This window comes from Penicillium manginii (genome assembly GCF_028828005.1).
Source record: "Penicillium manginii strain IBT 31320 chromosome Unknown utg000006l:1.0-4164085.0:1.0-4166146.0, whole genome shotgun sequence".
NCBI lineage: Eukaryota > Fungi > Ascomycota > Eurotiomycetes > Eurotiales > Aspergillaceae > Penicillium > Penicillium manginii.
This window is the reverse complement of record NW_026643107.1, coordinates 1,426,852-1,449,255: the sequence shown is the minus strand read 5'-3', so window position 1 is coordinate 1,449,255 and position 22,404 is coordinate 1,426,852. Positions and strand designations below refer to the sequence as shown.

The 22,404-nt window shown below is 51.6% G+C and overlaps 7 protein-coding genes across 7 annotated transcripts; 5 read left to right on the top strand and 2 right to left on the bottom strand.

The window, feature by feature from the left end:
- Positions 1–1,055: 1,055 nt before the first annotated feature.
- N7533_008897 (DNA-directed RNA polymerase II core subunit RPB11) lies at positions 1,056–1,812 on the top strand (the record flags this gene model as incomplete). Its single annotated transcript, XM_057105547.1, has 4 exons — positions 1,056–1,186; positions 1,325–1,383; positions 1,460–1,569; positions 1,624–1,812. Coding segments are annotated over 4 exons (489 nt in total), but the record flags the coding sequence as incomplete, so codon positions are not given.
- Positions 1,813–2,560: 748 nt separating this feature from the next.
- Positions 2,561–4,077, top strand: N7533_008896 (Amino acid transporter transmembrane; the record flags this gene model as incomplete). Its single annotated transcript, XM_057105546.1, has 3 exons — positions 2,561–2,847; positions 2,914–3,810; positions 3,876–4,077. 3 exons carry the CDS (start codon positions 2,561–2,563, stop codon positions 4,075–4,077), a joined length of 1,386 nt encoding a protein of 461 aa, XP_056956995.1.
- A 458-nt stretch (positions 4,078–4,535) lies between these two features.
- Positions 4,536–9,041, top strand: pan1 (actin cytoskeleton-regulatory complex protein PAN1; the record flags this gene model as incomplete). Its single annotated transcript, XM_057105545.1, is given in 7 exon segments — positions 4,536–4,761; positions 4,782–4,904; positions 5,027–6,142; positions 6,157–7,231; positions 7,285–7,812; positions 7,870–8,789; positions 8,836–9,041. 7 exon segments carry the CDS (start codon positions 4,536–4,538, stop codon positions 9,039–9,041), a joined length of 4,194 nt encoding a protein of 1,397 aa, XP_056956994.1.
- Positions 9,042–10,336: 1,295 nt separating this feature from the next.
- N7533_008894 (sodium/calcium exchanger protein) lies at positions 10,337–13,535 on the bottom strand (the record flags this gene model as incomplete). The annotated part of the gene is made up of 3 exons (XM_057105544.1): positions 10,337–11,493; positions 11,612–13,265; positions 13,344–13,535. 3 exons carry the CDS (start codon positions 13,533–13,535, stop codon positions 10,337–10,339), a joined length of 3,003 nt encoding a protein of 1,000 aa, XP_056956993.1.
- A 624-nt stretch (positions 13,536–14,159) lies between these two features.
- On the top strand, positions 14,160–16,909 carry N7533_008893 (condensin subunit BRN1; the record flags this gene model as incomplete). Its single annotated transcript, XM_057105543.1, has 3 exons — positions 14,160–14,236; positions 14,300–14,876; positions 14,939–16,909. The coding sequence occupies 3 exons, from the start codon at positions 14,160–14,162 to the stop codon at positions 16,907–16,909; spliced, it is 2,625 nt and encodes an 874-aa protein (XP_056956992.1).
- Positions 16,910–17,489: 580 nt separating this feature from the next.
- Positions 17,490–18,377, top strand: N7533_008892 (alpha/beta hydrolase family protein; the record flags this gene model as incomplete). The annotated part of the gene is made up of 1 exon (XM_057105542.1): positions 17,490–18,377. One exon carries the CDS (start codon positions 17,490–17,492, stop codon positions 18,375–18,377), a length of 888 nt encoding a protein of 295 aa, XP_056956991.1.
- Positions 18,378–18,985: 608 nt separating this feature from the next.
- On the bottom strand, positions 18,986–20,614 carry N7533_008891 (uncharacterized protein; the record flags this gene model as incomplete). The annotated part of the gene is made up of 3 exons (XM_057105541.1): positions 18,986–19,546; positions 19,606–20,073; positions 20,132–20,614. The coding sequence occupies 3 exons, from the start codon at positions 20,612–20,614 to the stop codon at positions 18,986–18,988; spliced, it is 1,512 nt and encodes a 503-aa protein (XP_056956990.1).
- Between the last annotated feature and the right edge of the window lie 1,790 nt (positions 20,615–22,404).

Here is a 22,404-nt window from a genome sequence, read left to right as displayed (position 1 = left end):
AGGATCAGCACCTGTGGACTGCCGCCCAAATTAACCTTCACAGATCCACAACCCCCAAGTTGAGCGTTAGCAAAAGTACCTGGTACTAGGTATTCTCTAGTACATAGGATAAAATTTCCTCAGCTTACCTTGGTATATACTTAATAAAATTGATCTACCCCTTCAATCGTATGTTCAAGACGTTGAACTCTCACAACCATTTTGGGTTTAGCGCATCACGTGAGAGTCACGGGGTAGTCACCAAATCACGTGTTTGATATCGCGCATTTGCCTTTGATCGCGGGCCCGACACTTTTCAACCTGTAGATCAACTTCGAATCCATCGCCACAGGGTTTTCCACCAGCTCCATCAAATATAGCAATACGATCACTTCGACTGGACGGGCTGCGTTTCTAATAGCTTACATCAAACTCCAAGCACGCCTGAAGCCTTGGCACTTTTGGGATTATCAACCGCATCACCGCAGCGGGTCCTTTTTAATCGCTGGCAAGCGCTTCATTGGAACGGCCTTGCTAGAAGTCCTATATCTCGACACTTGGAATCGGACTAATTGCCTATTGAACTTGGTTATAAAATCCATACATCCAAATCGACCTCACGCCAGGAAGATCACTTTTCGCCTCATCAGTTTCTGTCTTGAAGTCAATTGAGATATCAGCATCATGAACGCGCCGGATCGGTGAGTAATATTTGATTTGAATGCGTGTGCAATTTTGCTTTCATATCTGCTTCACAAATATGCCGGTCTTGTCATTACCTTGTCTCTTCTCATTGAATGCGGTGGATTGATCTACCTCTCCTGGACTCTTGATGGCTTTTGCTGCCTCGAAGCGGACCGGTAAACTGTGACCGCTATTCACAGGAAGGTGCGATGGAGGGCTGCCTGGCCTCACTTGCCTCACTTTCTTCACGGCAACAGCCCTCTTCGCACCTTCCCTCATTCTTCTATCCGTTGTTTCCCATATCCTTGTTTAGGATCGGGACTGTCAACATGATGGATTCTCTTCCCCCAAGACCCCCAACCCCTCCGGGAGTACCTCTTCCACATAACCCCATGGCAAATCTCAATTCGGAATTTCCGTTCGAAGCCAGCAGCGTCACCTTTGCGCGGGAACTCGCAGGACGTCCTGCGCGTCCAGTCGGGCGCTGGGCTCCTCCTGGTCTCCAGACCAATGGCGTTGATGTGTCAGTTTAAGGAAGAGAATCTATTGCCCAGACTCTTTCCTGAATCATGTCCTTGTCCTTTGCCCGTTGAACCCTTGCAAACATGTTTCTCGCACGTCTGGTTTTGCGTAATGCGCACCAACTAACATTCCTTTCTAGTTACGAGGCTATTCTGCTCGCCCCCGGTGAGAACAAGATTGATGTCGACGTTGATACCCGTAAGTTCTCTCAGGCCCATGACTCCAGCCAAAAGGCATCTTTTCGTAACCAAAAAAAACTGACCATGACTATCAGGTCTCCCCTCCGCTGCTATCTTCACTTTCCACAAGGAGGACCACACCCTCGCCAACATGCTCCGCACTCGTCTGCTGAAGACTTCGCACGTTATCTTCTCCGCCTACCGCGTAAGGAATTACTTTCTCTTGTCAATGTATACCGGACTAATGTTTATTGACCAGGTCCCTCACCCCCTGACCCCCAACTTCCAGCTGCGCGTACAGACGGATGGCGAGATCACCCCTCGCGACGCAGTAATCAATGCCTGCCAAGCTCTGATCAAGGATCTGGGAATTCTGTCCCGAGAATTTACCAAGGAATACGAGTTGCGCAAGATGGCCAATGCGGCTAATCAGCAACAGGCTACTGTTGAGTAGGTGGCGAGTCGGCACTCTCACTTCGCTATCTCTCTGATTTACAAGCTCGGTACAATCGTGGATTTGATTCTTCATCTGGCGCATGGAGCGGCGCTAAGATTTCATATGCTTTGCTTTTTCGAAGATTTGGGATTGTCCTTTTCTTTGCTTTTTTACCCCACACGCTGGCGAGTCCTGACCTGACTTGACCGACACCCAGTGGTTCGACGCTTTACTAAAGTCCGCAGTCCTGGCGAGGACTCATGGTAGTTATGAATTGCATTCCTCAATGCCGTGTTTTAGAATGGATGCCTCTGCAATAAAAGCCACCTTGTGGAAACAAGAACATGCATAGCGACTCCCAGGTCTGGAAGGGTCGGCTTGACATAACACTAATTAAATGGACCTGAAATAATAACCAATCTACTGATAGGACCCAACCGCTGGGCGAACAAAACTTTCGCCTAAGATCAGTCATGTCACTATTGTATGTTTGAAGGATTGTCGGGAATCTTGTCGGGAAATTCAACTGGACACCCTTATCAAGGTTCAAATTCACCGACGCCAAAATTATCACTTGCAGGGAAAGACCGCTAAGCTATCGGCTTTTTAACCTAAATCTTATTCTTTGGAATTAGATTCCTGGGCCTGGTAGGTATTTGATTGGTGATAACCCCCCCTATAGCAGTGGAGGAATTTGCCTAAGCGAAAATTGGGGAGATGGGAATTCCATGCGAGGAGGGGATCATCGAAACCTATAAAGATGGCTCGGTCTCCCCGGATTCTCTTATACCTCTCTGTCTCTTTTCATGGCTTTGCGCAGCTTTTGATCAAGTCTATTCTCGATACCTATTATCTAATATCCCTTGTTTACAATTTGGCCAAAGTGGAGGTCAATGCTGTACCACCCGTTTACCAGAATGACAAGATTACGGAGAGAAAGGAAGATTCTGTCTTTGAGGAGGAAGGTCATCTCAAGACTGGTGAAGTCCACGATGCCTTTGGTAACGAGGAGAACGCCGAGATCAAGTACAAAACATTAAAGTGGTGGTATGTATGCAATAAAACATGCTCTTAAACCTATTGAAAAAGAGGTTCTAACGCGATATCTCTCAGGCAATGTGGTCGTCTCATGATCTGTGAATCAGTGTCGCTGGGTGTACTCTCACTACCCTCCGCTATGGCGATACTAGGCCTCGTTCTAGGTGTCATCTTGATCATTGGCCTCGGTCTTCTTGCAACCTACACCGGCTACAACATCGGCTTATTTCGCGAACGATACCCACACATTCAAAACCTAGGTGATGCCAGAGAGATCTTACTTGGCAAGTTCGGCCGCGAGCTCTTCGGTACAGGGCTATTTCTCTTCTGTCTTTTCATTATGAGAAGCCATATTCTCACCTTCCGTATCATGATGAACACCGTCACCAACCACGCCACCTGCTCTATTCTCTTTGGTATCATCGGCATGGTCATTTCTATCATCCTCTCCCTCCCACGTATGACGAAAGGCATGATATGGATGTCCTTCGTCTCGTTCCTCAGTATTTTGACTGCAGTAATGATCACCATGATTTCCGTTGGAATCGAAAGCCCCTCCCCCGGTACTATTATTAAAGCCACCACCGAAACAACCATTTACACAGCCTTCCAGGTGGTCTCGAATGTCGTATTCGCCTACTGCGCCCACGTTGCCTTCTTCGGTCTGATCGCCGAATTGGAGACACCGCAGGACTTTAAGAAATCTCTCTTCATGCTTCAAGGCTTCGAGATCTGCCTTTATCTCACCGTCGCCATCGTCGTCTACTTCTATATCGGAAGCGAAGTGACATCCCCGGCCTTCAACTCCGCTGGCCCTCTAATGAGCAAGATAGCCTTTGGAATCGCCATCCCAACTATTATCGGCGCCGGTGTCGTCAATGGCCACACTGACCTTGGATATATCTACTCCCGCATTTGCACGAATTTGAAGTCCGCCTGCACCAGTGCAATAAGCGCTCTGTCGGTATTTGGGTCGGTCTCCGTGTGTCTTGTTGGACTGTTGCATGGATTATTGCCGAAGCTATCCCCGTCTTTAGTGATTTGAATGGCTTGATTAGCGCTGTCTTCGCTAGCTGGTTCAGTTATGGTCTCTCTGGTGTTTATTGGTTGCATCTGAACTATGGCCAGTGGACTGTGTCGCCGAAGAAGATTGCTCTTATCGGTTTAAATATAGAAATCGCTTGCTTTGGTCTTGTTCTTTGTGTGCTTGGGTTGTATGCTTCATGGGGCGGCTATTAGTGCTAACGCTAATAGTAATAGCTTTACCTATAAGAATACTGATATTTAGGTCTCCTGTGAGTTTATTCATCCATGGATGCTGCTTTGATTATATATGGAAATGAGCTTTGATAGACCTGATTGTGAGATGGGTATCTGGTCAATACTGGCATTGGAAATATCTATAACACTAGCACTTGCCGAATATTCTACAAATTGCAAATATTTCAACCCACCCAACCTTGTAAATGCAAGTAATCATCTATCTTATATCAGTGTTGTATACTTCGTACTATGCTGTGCTATTTTTGGTGGACCGTGAACCCCTGACTAATCAACCGGGCGGGCCTCCGCGTCTCAGCGACGGCGTCATTTACGTTGCTCCTGACACCCACCCCCTCTACATTCATTCTTTCTTCACATCAATCTCTCATCGGTTCTTCTGCTTCTGTTTTGTCCATGCGAGCGCCGTGTCTATGATGTACTCCTCGTCGAATTCCTTCGTCGGCGGTGGTGCTGGTGGCCGACCCGGCCAGGCACCATTCATGCAACAGCAACAGCAGCAACCCCAATACTCGCAATTCCCTCAGGGACAACAGCAGCAACCAATGCAGCCTCAAGCAACGGGATTCGTGCCCCAGCCGACCGGTTTCGCCGGCCAGCCTTCACCGTTTGGCAATGCGCAGCTCCAACCTCAGGCCACTGGTTTCCCCGCGGGACAACAGCTCCAGCCACAGTTCACTGGGTACCCCGGACAGCCCCAACAGCCCCAGCCGACCGGCTTCCAGCCTCAATATACCGGATTCCAAAACCAGAACCAGACTCAGTCACAGCCACCCGTGCCGCCCGTGCCAGCTATCCCGCAACAGCATCTTGCCCAAGCGACAGGCCTCCCTAATCGGCCCAAGACCTCGAGCGAGATCGCGAGCTCCTTCCAACAAACCGGCGCCTCTGGCCCCCCCTCCTCAAGTGCCCCCAAAGAATGGCGCTCGCATCCCAAGTATCCGATTGTCGTTCATTACCGCTCAGGACCAAGCCAAGTTCGAGCAGCTGTTCAAGTCTGCAGTCACCGATAGCAAAACAATGGATGGCGACAAAGCGAGGGATCTCCTGATGCGCTCGAAGCTTACGGGCACTGATCTTTCTAAAATTTGGGTTCTGTCTGACTCTACCAAGTCCGGCCAGCTCTTCTTCCCGGAATTCGCATTGGCAATGTATCTATGTAATCTGCGCCTGACTGGCCGTGAGCTCCCCTCCGCATTGCCCGATACCATCAAGAATGAGGTCTCGAGCATGGTTGACATCATCTCGTTCGATGTCCCCGACACGCAGCCCGAGCCGGCCCAGCGTACTAATGTTCCTAATTTCGATGGCTCTGTGCTCCAGAACAACTCCACACCCCCAATAGTCCAGCAGCCTCAGCCTCAACAACCAAGCAACACACAGCTCTTGAACCAACTTACTGCGCAACCCACTGGATTCTTCAACCAGCAGACCGGCATGCAGCCTCAGCAAACCGGTTTCCCAGGCCAAAATCAGTCGCAATTCCTTCAGGCTCAGCAGACTGGATTCATGGCCAACCCGCAAGCCACAGGATACAGTGGTCCCCGACCTCCAATGCCGCCTATGCCTACTGGTTTCGCCTCCAACCTGAGCCCTGCCCAGACTGGCGGTCTACAGGCACAGCCTACGGGTATTCCTGGACAGTGGGGCTTCATTAACACGCCCTCGCAGGGTCTCCCTAATATCGAGGCCATGAAGCAGCAACTCATGCCGCAACCTGGCCGCGAAGGAGGGTTTACTACCGCCAATCTTTCCGGAAACGCTAAAGTTGCCTGGGCTATTACCAAGGAAGAAAAGAAGATCTACGACGATCTATTCCGTGCCTGGGATGGTTTCCGAAAGGGTTTTATCAGTGGCGAGACTGCTATTGAGATCATGGGTCAGAGTGGTTTGAACCGAAACGACCTCGAGCGGATTTGGACTTTGGCCGATCCTAATAACCGTGGCCGTCTCAATATGGACGAGTTCGCCGTGGGAATGCATTTGATCTACAGAGCTCTCAACGGATATCCCGTTCCTGCTCGTCTGCCCCCTGAGCTCATTCCCCCTCTACTAGACATCTGAATGATTCCATCGGCACGGTCAAGTCGCTTCTGTCGCAGGATGCTGAGACCCGGAAGACCACCGGGGCATTCTTGCAGCCTCAGAAGACTGGAGTCAGCTACTTGAAGGACCACTCCTTCCGCGGTGGTGCTAATAACCAGCCTGGGGCTACTCGCAAGGATGCGACGATGTTCAAGAACAATGATTCTGCAGGCGGCTACCGTTCAAGCGCCCGTCGCCGTGTTGGTAACGATACTCGCACACCATCCCCAGCTCCTTCTTCTCAAAATTCCGAGGGCGATGACCTCACTCCCGACCAGCTGCGAAAGAAGATTCGCGAAGCCAAGGTTATGCTTGATGCCGTTGACTTCCAAGATGAAAACCGTGCTGAGGATGATGACGTCCATGATCGTCGGGACCGCCGTGAAGCAGAGAGCCTCATGGAACGTATCCGACGCGTCCAGGACGATATCGATACTCATCCCAATGCTAGCTTCCGTCAGCTTGATAGTGGGGCCGAGCGCAGATCTCTCCGTCGCCAGCTTCAAGGCTATGAAGACCAGGTTCCGCAGGCTGCCTCGGATGTTCGACGCATTGAGCGTGAGATCGCCGAGGCCAAGCTTGAACTTTTCCGCTTGAAGGATGCTAAGGCGCACCCCACCAGCGCGGGTAACATCGTTGGTACTGGACCCGGTGGTGCGATTACCGAGGCAGATCGGATCAAGGCGCGCGCGCGCGCGCGTATGCAGGCTCGTGCTGCTGAGCTGGCAGGACGTCCTGCTCCCGCTGCGGAGGGTGACGATGGCGAGGCCGCTCGCCGCTTGGAGAGCGAGAGCGCAGACGTGAAGGCGGAGCGAGAGCGTAACGACGTTATGACCCGTGACGTTGAAGAAAGCGTTCGAGAGTTTACCCGCAGTCTTGAGGACAGTCTCCGCGACGAAGGCGAGAATTCCACTCGCGAACACGAGAAGCGCCGTTGGGAGGATGCTCTTGGCGTTGAGGATATCACTCGTGATTTCATCTATGATTTGAGCCGCAACAGCAAGACTGCGCATGTGCGCAAGGACGAGTAAGTTGATCCCTGCCACTTCTTTACCATGACTATATTAATATGACCTCCAGTCGTGAGCGCTCAACCCAGGAGCAGCGCCGCACCCCTGCTGCCGAGGAGGCACCAGTCCGTCCTTACATGCCGCCATCTACTGGCTCCTCGGGATCTACCCCCGGGAATACACACGAGGACCGCGTTGCCGCTGCTAGGGAGCGTGCGCAGAAGCGGATTGCCGAGCGTATGGCTGCTGCTGGTCTGAAGCCTGCCAGCTCTGAAGAGACCCTCGTGCAACGCCAGGAGCGGGAAAGGAAAGAGCGTGAAGAGCGCGTGCGACGTGCCGAGGAGGAAGATGCTAAGCGCGAGCAAGAGAGATCTCGCCGTTTGGCCGAGGAGAAGGGTGATTCTGCACCCGCAGCAGCTGCTCCCAAGGCGGCCGGCAAGAAGCCTCCACCTGCTCCTCCCACTCGCAGAGCCCGGACCGATAGTGCCGGTCAAGCTGACTCGAAGAAGGCGGATGAGGCTGCCAAGGAACATGCTGTCCGTGAACAGGCCATTAAGGAAGAACAGGAGGCCCAGGAGGCAGAGACAAAGCGTCTCGAGTAAGTCTCTTCAATTAGACCTTCTATACTGGTAATTTTGTACTAATCCGATACTAGGGTCGAGGCCCAGTCGCACGAGGATGAGTTCGAGAAAGAGAAGCAGGCCCAAGCTGCCCGGCTCCGTGCTCTTGAGGAGCAAGTCCGACAAGGCAAGGTGAAGAAGCAGGAGGAGAAGCGCCGTAAGGCTGAAGCCGCGCGCGAAGCCAAGGACAACGAAGCTCGTCTCGCAGCCCAACGTGCCGAACTCGAAGCTGCAAAGGAACGTGAGCGCCAATTGCAGCTTGAACTTGAAGGCATCGATGATGAGAGCTCTTCAGATGACGAGGGCCCCGACGATATCACTCCTCAACATAGCACTCCTACCCAGAGCCAAGTTCTGAGTGCGCCGCCACCCGTTCCCACAATCTCCATCCCCGAGCCTCCCGCGCAAGAAATCGAGACGGCCTTCAGCCCCGAGCAGCAGCCTACCTCTCCTGAGAGCTCTCGCTCCCAGCCTGCAGCTACCCCGGATGCTGAGTCCAAGAACCCCTACTACAAGTCCTTGGGCCAGGGCCAGCAACCCGCAGACTCGACCCCAGCGACCTCCCCTCCTGCCGCGCAGTCTACGAACCCCTTCCACCGCCTCCAGCAACAAGAAGCCATCAAGCCCGCATTTACCGGCGCCGGTCCCCTGGAGCGCAAGAGCCGTGCTCGCCCCGAAGAAGACGATGACTGGTCCGCCGCCGGCTCCGACGCCGACTCGTCCGATGACGAGGACGAGCGCGCAGGAGGCGGTAGCGCCAAACAACTTGCCAGCATCCTGTTCGGCACTATGGCTCCTCCCCGTCCCCTAAGTGCCATGGACGAAGACAAGGCCTCTTCCGAATACACCACCCCGGTCCAAGAGAGCCCTATTGCGCCCCCTCCCCCTCCCCCTGCACCCGCAGCTATCCCCGGGCCCGCCAGTGATGATGTATCATCTCCTGCCGCACCAGCTGGTCTCCCTCCCCCTCCCCCCTCCACCACCGCCTCCTCCTCCCCCAGGTATGGGCTCTGCACCCGCAGCACCGCCCCCACCACCACCCGTCTCTGGGGCTCCCGGTGCTCCACCACCACCTCCACCTGCCGCAGCTGGAGCTGGAGGTGACAACCGCTCAGCTCTGCTAGCCTCTATCCAGGCCGGGACGGGGTTGAGGAAGACGAAGACGAATGACCGCAGCACCAGCAATTCTGCTGGCCGCGTGTTGTAAGTGTCAGCTGCGCGAGAGACAGTCATAATCAACCTTTGGAACATAGTTGTACAGAGAGAGAAGGCTAGTTTGAACCTGTCATATGCTTCGTGAGATTGAGGGATTGATCGGATCGGATCGGATCAGTCAATTTAGTTCAGGTTCAGGCTTGGTGCTGGGTAGTTATATCCATGGTATGCGTGCGTTGGTGGTCGTTGACTCTTTATGTAATTCTTCACAATACTTATTGGTGCTTTTTTGCCCTCACTGTTTCTACTTATTCCGTGTTCGTAGTATTTCGTAATCTTAATGCTCGACAAACCCCGGTCGATAACTCTGAGGCTTTCTTGACTATTGACTGCTATGATGATTCTATTTCCAAAACGGCTCTACATGCATTGAGAAAGATGATGACAATTCAATTCATTTGCCTACCTAAGTACGGTTTGTCAACAAACTTCCAGATGAACTGCAACCTTAATCCAAGAGAGTACAATGCAAATAGAAACTGTAACCTCGGACATGCGAGTACTTGTATCCAAACAATTCCACCAAATCAACGATGGCTGAAGATAAAACGTGTCCCGAACGGGTAATAATACATTGTAATATTACAGGCGGTGAGAGCCGCTCTTAAGTATGGCAAAAAAACAAAAAACTCAAGGGATCTCGAAAATTCACCGGACCTTTGATGGCAGAATGTAATTTTGGGGAAATGCTTATGAAATTATAGTACGGTACATAACTTACAATACACCACCTTTATGTTGATAGGCTCGCTCCTTCCTCTCCTCGTCTCCTCTTGCTTCTTACCGATAGTACTAGGACTACTGGTAGAGATAGAGATATCCAGAATGACTCGGATACCTAAGATGATATGAGTCACAGAATCAACCTGTAAATTTGGTGATGTGACCCATTGTCTACTAGGTAAGAAAATCAGTCTTCTTGTACTCTGTAGTACTAAGTGTTGAAAATCTCCTAATATAATGCGCTCCGATCAAAGCTTTGATTAATGACATGGATGATAGTATTGAAGAAATGCTTTAAAAATGTGACCATGCAAAATACAAGTTCATGCAACAAAGTCAGTAGCCAAGCCAACTTGGATTCGACACAAGAAATGCCAAAGACTCCACATCCTTTCCCACCAATGGGAAAGGACGAGGAGAATGCCGAAGGAAAAGAAATGGATAATGCATGATCTCATCAAAAAGAAAAAAAAACGCCAGATGAGCCTGAGGACAAAACCCAATCCCAACCCTAGACCTGCACGCATGCGGAACGGAAACACGGAGTGAGTATGAGCGAGAGTCTTATGTTAACTCCGCAATCACATTGCCAATGGTACTAATACACCAAACAACAATAAGACCCCAGCCAATTCTCTTATCCATGCGCCACCCGTTTAGCGGAACGACAATCAAAAGACCAACCAGGACAACAAGCAAGGTAGCACCGCTGATAACCAGAACCTTGGAGATTTCAATCTCGTAAGAGGTTTCCGCAGCAGTCATACCTCCACTCCCGCCAGAAAAGATTTCGTCACGGCGGGATGGAGTGCCTGATCGATTGAGAGTCATGTATAGCCCGCCCAACCCGATACCGAGGAGGATGTTGAGCATGGGTCCGCCGAAGCAAGCGCTCAGTGCCATGACGGGGTATCCGAGCCTTGCGACTGTGATGTCGGCGACGAGGTCGCCGAGGGAATTCCCGACGGCGAAGACGGTGAGACCGAGGAGGGAGTCTGAGATGTCGAGAATGACGCCGAGTGTTTTGAGGAGGGAGACGACTTCTGTTGCTATTGTTGCAATCCAGGATATTGCGACCAGGAAGCCGAGCATGGAGAGGACGGGGCGCCATGATGATGGGAGGGGTTGCGATTGTGGTTCTAGATCTGGGGCGGTAGCCTCGTGCTCTCCGGATGAGTGGTTTGTTGAGGAAAGTCGGTTATATGGGCGACTGCGTGTCGTGATAATGAGGAGGGTGAGGCAGATGAAAGAGAAGAGCAGAGATATCAGAGCCGGGAGGATGAAGTTGCGTGGATTGAGGGATGTGTCTACGGTAGTCCAGGCAATCAGGGTAAAGAAGAATGGACCCGTGAAGAGTTGGATTGAGACTAGCCAGCGATTCCAGTCCTTGGCAGACGTTACTGTGTCAATTGCTGGAGGCGGGGGTGCTGCTGGTAGCTCCGAGTCCCAACGAGGTCGGCTGTAAGAGTCGTCATGAGAAGGTTTGTGGGGATGGGAATGTGTTGTTGATATCTCGGGGATGGAATCACGACGGCCATGTCCAATGGGATGAATGGTGGGACTGTCGGCTGGTAGTCGTACTCTTGGAGCAGGTCCATCAGTATCGAATTGTTCGATGATCACCGCCGGTATGGGGTCTGGTTCTTCGTATTCCGGAGCTTGAGGTTCGATGACCGGGACAGTGATTGTGAGAAGAAAGACACTGGGTGCGGCAACTATCCCTAGAAAACGTCCCATGATACTTCTGCCTTTCCAGCCAGCCAGTGTTGGGAAAAGTGTACATGCAAGTTGCTGGGGGGGGAGGTAAGACAGAATCAGGCCACCATTTTCTCAATCGACATGAAGAGCTATCCGTAAGCCTATCATCAAAGGGGTCATGGACGAGGAGCTGTTCTGATGGACTGGCCACCGGATTGGGTAAACGGATACTGGGTGCCCGTGATGATGGGGCTGAAGTGTCATCGACGTATATCGGGAACGGGGCCGAAGGGCTTTCTAGACCAGCCATAGATTGATAGCTGCCGCTCGTGCCTCGTGGCGAGACTGCCTGTGGCGATCGGTCATGAGTCGTACTTGATTGATAGTTGGGGGAACTGAAAGCACCAGGTGGAGCTAGTAGATCAGGTGTTTGGGGAGCATTCGCGGCAGTGGGACTTCCGTTTGGTGATGGCTGTGTAGATGCCGAGGGAGAGAGTGTTATTGCCACATTAGTATCGATTCGAGGTGGCTGCACAGATTGTCGACTGGGCACCTCCTCAGAAGGTCGTCTAACAGTAAGCTGCGGTACCTCTTCTTGATGACGACCTAGCACACTGGGGTCCAGTTCCAATCTATCGGCATCATTGGCTGACACTGCTCGAGCCCTAGAGCCTTCGGCGCTATGCGGCGACAGGCGGTCGTTAGACCCAGAGGGCCTGGTAGCACGAGGATGGGATGCCACGGATCTAGTGTCCCAAGTCTGAGAAGATGCATCGCCATCGTCCGAATAGCTGCCTAGGCTGTTTGACGGCCTGTGTCTGATATTCCTCTCTTTCTCAAGCGAGTGTAGCACGGATCGGAATTCCAGCGCACCAACAAGACTTGGTCGAATCGGATTCATAGTGTTTCGTCTCGATCGATTCGGAGGTCGATAAACGTGCATGTTGTCTCGAATCTCGGCTAAATACCGGTTGCGGGTTTCGTCGTCCTCGTCATCCTCCTCTTTCCAACTAGGGGCTCTTTCGGCGCGTTCCAGTAGGTCAAAGTCATCGGTGGATGCACCGCGGAGAAGGTTCCGAGAGTCGCGTGATTCCGATGCAACACCTGGGTCATCGTCATCCAAAGGCTGTTCGTATTCCAGCTCCTGGTTGTCAGGGATATGGAAATGTGTCCGTGCTGCCATGTCCCTTTCGTGACGTTTCCGACGTCGAACCAGATACCAGTGCCACGCCACAACCATGAAAACGTAGAATGCATATAGAGCAACCATTGCAGCCGATTCCCAGACATGGAGCCGTCCATCGGCTAGGAGAAACATGCTGAAGCTGATGGCGACCACGAAATAACCAACATCCCGGACAAAGCTTCTTCGCGCGACCTTGAACGGCCGGACTAGAGCCATGGAGCCGGCCACGACAGACGTGATGAAACTTGCAGCTCCAATCAATTCGCCAATGGCTAGGCTGCCACTATTCGAGCGCATGGCGGCGAATGTTGAGAAGACATCGGGACTTCCATTGCCGAATGCGAGAAAAGTAACGCCCGTGAGACTCTCGCTCAAGCCCAGAATGCTCGCCAGTGTACTCAAGTCGATACATAGGAAATCACTGGCGGCGATGCCGATGGTACTGAAGAGGAGCGACAACCAGAGGATCAAGATGAGAAATGCAAGCGGTTTTGCATCCGGGAGGGCGCAATAGTATAGCTGTAGATAAGAGAATAGGCCATCTTGGTGATCTGGGCAATTGTCGCGGACATATGCACATTGGTCTTTAACTTCACGTACGAGACGACACTATGCATGTCACACAGCGAAAGAATTAGCTTTCAAGTGGTCTAGGGAGAGGCTGCTTATACGGGATTATTGTCATACCTCTGGCTCTTTATTGCGCTTGACAAGAAGTGTGGTCGCTGTGGTACGATCCGCTTGACCCTTTCCAACCCATGCGATAAGAAAGCTCAGTGTCGCAAGGGTTGTAAAAACGGCTATGGAAGTGTAAAAAGGCCGTACGGAGTACCGAGGCGATTTGCGGGCCGGCCGCAGAAAGGGTGATGACTGGAGCATTATGGCCTCGGACACTACTGCATTGTGAGCCGATGAAGCTCTGAAGTAGTCCTTGACCTGCAGTTTATGCTGCGAAAGGGAAGCAACTGTTTAAACGAGTCGCGTGTGCCCTCCATTGACCTGGCATGAACGTGAGGAGCTGCCAATGCGGTGAGCTCGGTGATGTCAGCCTGCACAGCGAAGAGTGGGCCAATGCACTGCCTACTGCATTTTGGGTTTATGCAAAGCCACCACACGAAGTTGAGAAACGTGACGATGTGGATCGATCTGGGAGAAATCAAGGAAATTGTGAGATATCCAAGGAAGTTTTGCATGTAGGCCCCAACGACACAAGAGTCCAATGGGATGCTGGGAGCGATGGTCATAGACACCCGAGAGAGAAGGCATTAACACGTGATAAAGTATACACACCAGACGTGATACTACAATGTACCACGTGATCACCCGTTGTGGCAGGCGCGACTGGCAGTCGCTGCCGTGCGATAGGAAAGTCACGTGGTATGTTTGTTTGTTGACATTGTTTGTGCCCGCCCCTCTCCATCAGCTGCAACCACGACCGGCTATCGCAACCAGCAACCAACATCCAGCGCATCTCGATCTTCCCAGCTGGGGGAAACCGCAATCATGCCTCGTGTAGTCAACAAGGCGCATCATCGCCGTTCCAACGGCGCCTCGACACCTCAGAAGAACTCGCCTATCAAGTATGTCGCATCCATTCGCAGTTCGTTGTACCTGGAGCACCCGGGGTTCTAACAGTCTATCAGGGTTCCTCTTAACGATGATATGGGAGAGAAAGCGGCTCGGAAGGAAGCCAGACAAGCTCTTCATGACCGCCAGATGAACCAGATTAAGGCCGCCGTCAAGACACCCATGCCCCCCCGTCGATACACATCTTACAACAACGAAGGGGCTGACAGTCCCACAACACCTCGAGGATCGACCGGTCACCGTGGCCGCGACAGCGATGTTAGTGGTCGGGGTGTAACTCCGATGAAGCGTGTGCCTATTCTGGCCAACTTCGAAGAGTGGATGAAGATGGCAACGGATAATAAAATCAACGCAAACAACTCCTGGAACTTCGCTCTGATTGACTACTTCCACGACATGTCACTATTGAAAGAAGGAGATGGTGTCAACTTCCAAAAAGCCAGTTGCACCCTCGATGGATGTGTGAAGATCTACACCAGCCGTGTGGATAGTGTCGCAACAGAAACCGGCAAGCTTCTGAGTGGCTTGGCTGATAGCCGCGACAAGCGGGGTCGTGAAGCCGATGCCGAGGGAGAAGATGGGGATGAAGATGAAGACGGTGAAGATGGAGGCACTCGCAAGTCGCGTAAGAAGGTTTGTCCCACTGTACTGCTATCAAGTTGTGGAAATGCGCACCCGCTGACCAGTTTCTACAGAATCGCTCACATGAGGCTACACTTGCCCCGTCATTTGCATCATTACAATTGAAGAAGTTTGAGTTGGAGTTTGCGGTGGATCCACTCTTCAAGAAGGCATCTGCTGATTTCGACGAAGGCGGTGCCAAGGGACTGTTGCTGAACCACCTTGCTATCGATGGCCAGGGAAAAATTGTTTTTGATAGCAGTGACGACGCTGTGGATGACAGCTCTAAGACAGCCGAGGGCGACCGACAAGAGTCCGAGGATCCTGATACACAAGCCGAAGAGCAGCTACAAAACGAGGACAAGGCGAAGAATGCCCAACAAGCCAGCGAAAACTTCGAAGATGACCCGAATCTCGATCTCGCCACTCTTGCAAACCAATTCTTCCCCGATCTGGATTATTTGGACGAGCAGGATATCTGTCCCTCCCTGAAGAATTTCAACCTGGGTGACCCTAACGGATCACTGGACATCCCACTCCTGAAAGCACCCGAGGAATGGCGACAGGATAAGAATGACGACGGAGTCGAAGATCCCTCAGGGATCATGCTTGATGACGACAACGCGGTTGGCTTCGATGATGACGATGGAACACTGGCTGGTTTCGACCTTAGCGGTGACACCGGCTTCGGTGATGGAGGAGAGGCATGGGCAAGAGAGGCTGCTTTAGAACCCATGCTTAAGGTTCACCTAATGGAAGATGGTGAAAATGCCGACGGAGATGGAGACCTCGATAATGAAGACGCCTACGCCATCTCTATGTCGCATCAGCCTAGTAAGCAAGACCATGAGAATATTCTGAGCTACTTCGACAATGCGGCCTCCAAGAATTGGGCTGGTCCTGAGCATTGGAAAATTCGGAGAATCAAGGACCATACCGCCGCTAGCACTACTGCTGCACCAAAGCAACGCAAAGAGAAAGAGCCTTTCGAAATTGACTTTGGGGCCTCTCTTGAACCATCTCTCGCAGAGTTGATTTACACTCCTGCCAGCTCCAATTCCGCTATTTCCCTACCCAAGACGCAATGGAAGACCAAGGGTCGCAATCTATTGCCTGACGATAAGCACTTCAACTCCCGTCAACTACTCCGGCTGTTCCTGAAGCCGAAAGCTCAAATGGGCTCAAGGAAACTTATGTCACGACGGATCAACCACAACCGGCCAGACCAGACATCCGGCAATGGTGATATGGACGAGGCATTCTGGGCGAATCACAAGACTGAAGATGTGGATGAAGAGGGCATTCCTGGTGCCTATGATGCCAACTTCTTCGCTGATGATGATGGCCTTGCTTTCCCTAATGGCATGGATATCGACGACGACGATGACAACCTGCCATTCGCAGACGCACGGGAAATGCTCTCACCACCTACCGATGGTACCCAAGGCACGGCAGCTGGCGATGCCGGAGGGCAGACCGGACTCTCCGCATTATTAAACATGGTTGGTGCGACACCAAGCAAGGGTGGATACGGTTCACAATTAGTCACTCAAGGCGCACGTCGCGCTCGACCAGACTACGTGAACTATGCTCGCGTGGCGAAGAAGGTGGATGTTCGACGCCTCAAGAACGAAATGTGGAGAGGCATGGGTGAGCGACTCATCGCTGCTACAGATTTTGCCTCCGCTTCACAACCAGGTGCCGTGTCAAGCGAACCACCAGCTGAACCTGAGAGTGAAGCCGATCCTACCCCGCCCACGCCCACACCCCAGCAAAGCAGCCCAGAAAAAGCCATCGACCTTGGGGATGACGGCCGACTTCGATTCACGAAGATCATGAACAACCTGAAGGCAGTATATCCCACTGAAACACTGCGGGATATCAGCACCTCCTTTGGATTCATCTGCTTGTTGCATTTGGCTAACGAGCAGGGTCTGGTCCTTGAGAGTGATATCAGCAAGATCGCCAGTGGTGCCGCTACCCTGGAAGAGATCTTCGTCAGTCGGGATGTCCACGCTGTCCTAGAAGAGGGCGGTGGGATGTAATTTTCCATCTTTGACGTGCTAGTATGTATGTACAGGTCCGTTACCTTAAGATCGGAACACGTGTTAGTCATGAATTTCATGGACAGATTGGGTTGGATCTACTTGATCCGCGGAGTTGTTTAGGAATTTGGGCTCTTGCAGAGTGGCGCTGGGGATTTTTTTTATTTGCTGTTCCATTGATTCCCAATGCGAGATCGGTGAACTTTGCATACACATTCAATTTCTTGTAGATCCTTTGATAGGATTAATGGAATGAATCCAGACATCTATTTTGAACCTGTATTTCTATTTTTCAAGGTTTCAAGTTATTCCCTTGTTATGTCTTAAGTGATACACTCAACAAAGAGCTCCACCGCCAAGCCTCAATCAAAGCCTCCAGACTGAGATTATTCATTAAATGGATCGTGCGGCCTCGGGGACTCCCGCATAAATACTGAGGATTCCCCACTCCGTACCTAGGTACTTCAGTTCATCAAAACAAGCTTGTCTGGATTACTCCCGATCTACTAGTAGCAAAGACAACCAACCTACTTTGACCATTCATCCTTATCCAGCAATAGACTCCCCTACTCCTTTCAAAATGATTGAACCACCTCAGAACCAAGAAACAACACCAGTTGACACCACTCGCGAGTCCAACACCCCCCAAAAAACACCAGACTGGCTCTCCCGCCGTCTCGCAAAGACGCTCGAAAACCAACTCTTCGTCGGCAACGCAGGGGCCTTGAAGTACGAATACCTCGGAAGAAACGGCGACGAACTAGAAGGCAAGCATTATACACTGACATCAGCAGTTGGAAGCAAAGTGGGTGTCCACGAATACGCAGCCCAAGGCGAGAACATCAATCTTGATATCGTGGTCCTATTCTTCCACGGAAACCTCCGACCTACACGATATCTCAAAGATATCTTCCAGCCGCTCGTCGAGAATGGCATCACGATCATCGGCCGTGACTTCGTCGGCTACGACGGAAGCTCATTCGTACCGAATGTCGACGGGGCACTGGAAATTGCCGCACTGGCAAACGACGAAGCGGTCATCAACTGGACGCTCGAGAAGTATTCGAAATCCCGCATCGTGATCTGCGGCCGCTCGATGGGTACGCTCGGCTTGGCTGGGCACTTGGCTCGGCCCAGAGTCATTGGGGCTATTGGCATTGTGCCGGTCACGAGCCTGGACTCTCTAGTTGATGGTTTGGTGGCGGTGCTTCCGCGGCCTCTGAGCGGTTTGGTCTCTCTTCTTGGTTATCCAGATTCGATTGCGCATGCGGCGTTTCCACGCGGGTTTCGGTCGACCACTGAGCCGAGGATTGTTAGTAGTGGATTTGCGTCGGATTTTACGGGTGTAGCCCGTAAATTGGTCTTTCTTTTTCCGGCGGACGAGGATGAGTTCGTGCCTAAGGGCCAGGTTGACCTTTTTCGACGGGGATGGAGGAGAAAGGGTGTCGTGTTGATGTTAGTTGGTTGAAGGGGGGTCATCATGCTTTGCCGACGTCTGATCAGCTAATCGAGGCCTTGGAAGCTCTGAGAGATCATCGGGTTTGAGCCTCAGACTCGGATATAGAGCTACAAGGTTCAACCTTGGACCTTGGACTTGAAACTTGTGCGCCAAAGGCAATCGCAAGCTGAACCCGCCAGGAACTAGGAGGGAGGTTGAACTAAGCGTATACTAATAGTATCAGGATATGAAACGAGTCTTATCGAAAGCCGAGGGGGCAATATTTAAGCAAAAGGTTTTTCAAAACAAGAGCAGTAGTAAAACAACCAAGCTCTCCAACTAGTAGTAGGTATCTGTATCCCAAACTCCAACGCCAGTGTAGATCATTCAAGTTTGTCCGAGTCCATGCCTCCCGTAGAAGAGCAAATTAGGGAATATCATGATAAAATAGGTAAAAGCAAGAACAAAGAAGTAACAGGAGATAGATATGTGCAAGATTTCGACCGCAAAACGATCGTATACATTTTTTTCAATAGAGTTTTTTAATAATTTTTTTTGGACGAAATCAAGCTGAACTCTCTCACTCCCACACGCCTGGAAGAACGTCACGTAAAACTAAGCATCCAAACTTGGAAGTTCTAGTACTTGTGCACGGCGGGAGGGAAAGCCGGACCCATGGGGCTGGTATATCCGCCTGGGATAGGCACAGCGGCGTATTCCGTCTCGCCCGGTGCAGCAGCAACGTGTTGCGGGGGAGGCGGGGACGGGGAGTGTGAGGGAGCAGCGAATTCGAATTCATCTTGAGCTGTTTTTGGGGTAGGTTGTTGGACACGGATGGGTGGGGCTTGGAGTTGGAATGAAGGGACGGGGCGGGTTGGGGAGCGCGGCGAGGCATATTGCGTTTTCGTGGGCGATGTCGGGGCCTGGCCTTTCTCTGCGGCTGAGTATGCGTCAACCGGGGTTGCGGCGGCGAAAGGCGATTTAGGCGGGTATGATGAGAAGCCTGCGAAGCCAGGTGTGTTGGGGGCTGATTGGAGACGGAGCTGGGCGAGGTAGAGATCGTCTCGTGCTTGGTCGCGGCCGTTCATGCTCTTCATCAGTCGGCGCTTGGTCCAGATGCGGTAGAGGACTACGGCATAGATCAGGATGGCAAGAACCTCGATGACGACTTCGATGATGGCGCAGACAAGACCCCAGTCCTGCGTTGTTTGTTAGCTTTCCAAGGTTTGTGTACTCGGGGAGGGAGCAGTGGATTTACCTGGAGACGACATAGCAAAGCGTAGTCGATTGTGTTGCTGTAGATCTCTTCACGAGTATTCTGGGCGCAGGACCATCCCCACATATCTTTATTATTCCCACTTGATTTGGAGTGTTGGTAGACAGCTGCACCGACAATCCACATAATCAAACTGAAAACGAAGAAGAATATGGAGAAGACGGTATAGTAGATGGCCGTCTTTTCGGCACGTTTGTGGCCACCTTTCCAGTAAGCCCAGAAGACAATTAAGCAAGCAAAGAGAGAAACACAAGCCATTCCCAGAAGCATATATTGAGCCCATGGGTTTGTGCCCTCGGCCCAAGGAGGAAGAGAGCTGCGCGTCGGGATGGATTTTGTCGCCCTGAAGACGGTCAAAGTCACTGCCAGGAGAGCCAGAATGATCAAACTGCAACCAAAGTTGACGAAACGAAGGAAAATCTTGGCGATGCGAACGCGGAGTTTGATTCTCTGGAAAATATTAGAAAATTGTGCGCTTAATAAGGGTGAGAAGTTGTAGTTTCCTTACCATGTCTCGGGCATTTTCTTTATCCGCAACTTTTTCTTGCTTCTCAAGCAAGTACTCCTCGCGGAACGTGGGGCTGAGCGGGTTCAATGAGCGAGCAGTGTTGGGCACCTTCAAGTCGGCCCTCCATGGCGAGGCTGGGGGGAGGGAGTCGTCCACATGCTTCGCTGGGTCATTCGCTGATACATAACCAAACCCAACGTCCGCAACACCACCACCAGTGGTCTTGTTCTGGGGGTCGGCAAAAGGAGATCTAGCTGATGGTTCGATTGGCGAATGAATTGTTGTGGCCTCGGCAAACCGAGCTGTGCGGGGGCTTTTTAGAGAAGCACCGCTGCTCTCGGAGGAGCTGCGAGTCTCGTTGGTTGTGTGCTGCTGTGGCGGGGGACCCATTGCGCTGTGATAGGAACTGCGAGTAAGATCCACTGGAACGACGGGTGCGTAGTTCTGGGGTGAACCGTTGTTGCTATCGCCAGAAATCGACATCTCAAGGAAGAGCGATACAATCTGAGATCAACAAAGATCGATCAAGAGAGCCAGCTCTTGACAGGAGTCCAAAAGGTATTCCTCGTAGAATTATAAGAGGATCGGCTCAAAGGGAATACCGAGTCAATTGTGTGCTGCGATCCCAGCCGTGTGTGCGTGTGTAACAACTGCTGAGCAAGATAAACGTTTTCGCAGGATCACCTTGGATAACCGTGAGCGAGACCTGCTGTCCACGGATTAAACAAACACAAAACCAGTCAAGGCGGCGGATGGTGACAGGGAGGAGAAAGAGAAAGACGTGAGAAGACGCAGGAGCTGGCCATGGCTTTCTTGAATATCAATCACCGCTGGTGTGTCGACTTGAGGGGCGGGGGCAAGAACTGCAAGCCGATGGTCGCTCATCACTTCGTGCCAGGGTCAGAGTAAGCGCCGGAGGGAATAGTGTTGGTGCGACGGAGATCATGATTGGGGAACGGTCCCTCTGGACGGGGAGCCTGCATCTTCACACTGTCGGTCGTGCAGACTCAGCACTGTGACTGGATGGTTGAGGTGATCGGTCGAGCTTGTCACAGTGGGGTCTCCAGCCAGTGAGAGGCATTCAACGGCCCTGGGCACCTCCTCACGATGCACGCCCATCACCTCAACCGGCGCTAATCCGCTGATCGCCTAGCCAACCACACCTCCTCCCGAACCGCTCGAAAATGGGGTGGGATGTGGGATGGAAGGATAGGAGCACGGGGCATGAAGCCCAAGCCGGGACCAAAATACCCGCCAACCCGCATCCTAGAATGGATGCAAGCCTGTCACACAGGGTCAATAAACACCAGGTCCTTCCCCTGGCGCTTCGCCAGGTTTCGAGTCGAATGTATCCGAGGTCAGTGCGCGGGGGAATTTGAGATCTCGGGGAGGGGTAGGAGAAGTGATGTGGTGTGGTGTGGTGTGGTGTGGTGTGGGAGGTTGCCCAAGTTAGCACCTCACTACTAGCGTAAGAAGACATGACCGTGAATGCTTGTATAGAGTGACACTAGTACATGGCTTAGCTAAAATAATGCTTGTGATAGTAGTCATGCACGCAATGGCCTGCCGATTTCACGATCTCCACATCTACAAAGGACACCGAGAGGCTACTCTTAGTACGAACCACTAGTCAATAACTATGTAGTTAGTAGTACAGCAATGTACTCCCCCAGTATCAATTCATGATATAGTCCAATTCCATACACTACGATCCATAATCTTCAAGCTAGAAAGTTTACCCTTCATATACTCGGCAGACCCCGGCCACTTGCACTGCCTAACTTGTCAGACCCAATGTCAGGGCCTTCATGCTTCCAGTATATTCTATTTTCAGACTCTCTATAATTTAAGATTCACTACGATTTCCGCGGTAAGACAGAAAGCATACTAGGCCGCTGGTCTGGAATCAATAAACTGACCTATCCATTTACTAACTACTAGTCGTATCTCGTGGTGGACAGCGGACAGCACTTATTTATGTACTGCTGCTTTTGCGCGGCCCTCTGAAGCAGAAAGCTTAGCTATATAGCTTGAGTGATGGGTTGCCTTATACTAAAGAGAACCTACATGTATTATAGTATGATCTACAGTATATGTCTCAAGATAGGCTGGTATTATGTTCAAAACCGGCGGGGATTTTATTATTCCCCAACTGGTTAAAATACATGGCTGTGAGTTCTCGACAGGCCGGATAGACCGGCAGTACCTAGGTATCGCTCACCATACTCCAGAAAGCAGCATTAATTCACTTCCAGTAAGAATGATACTTATTT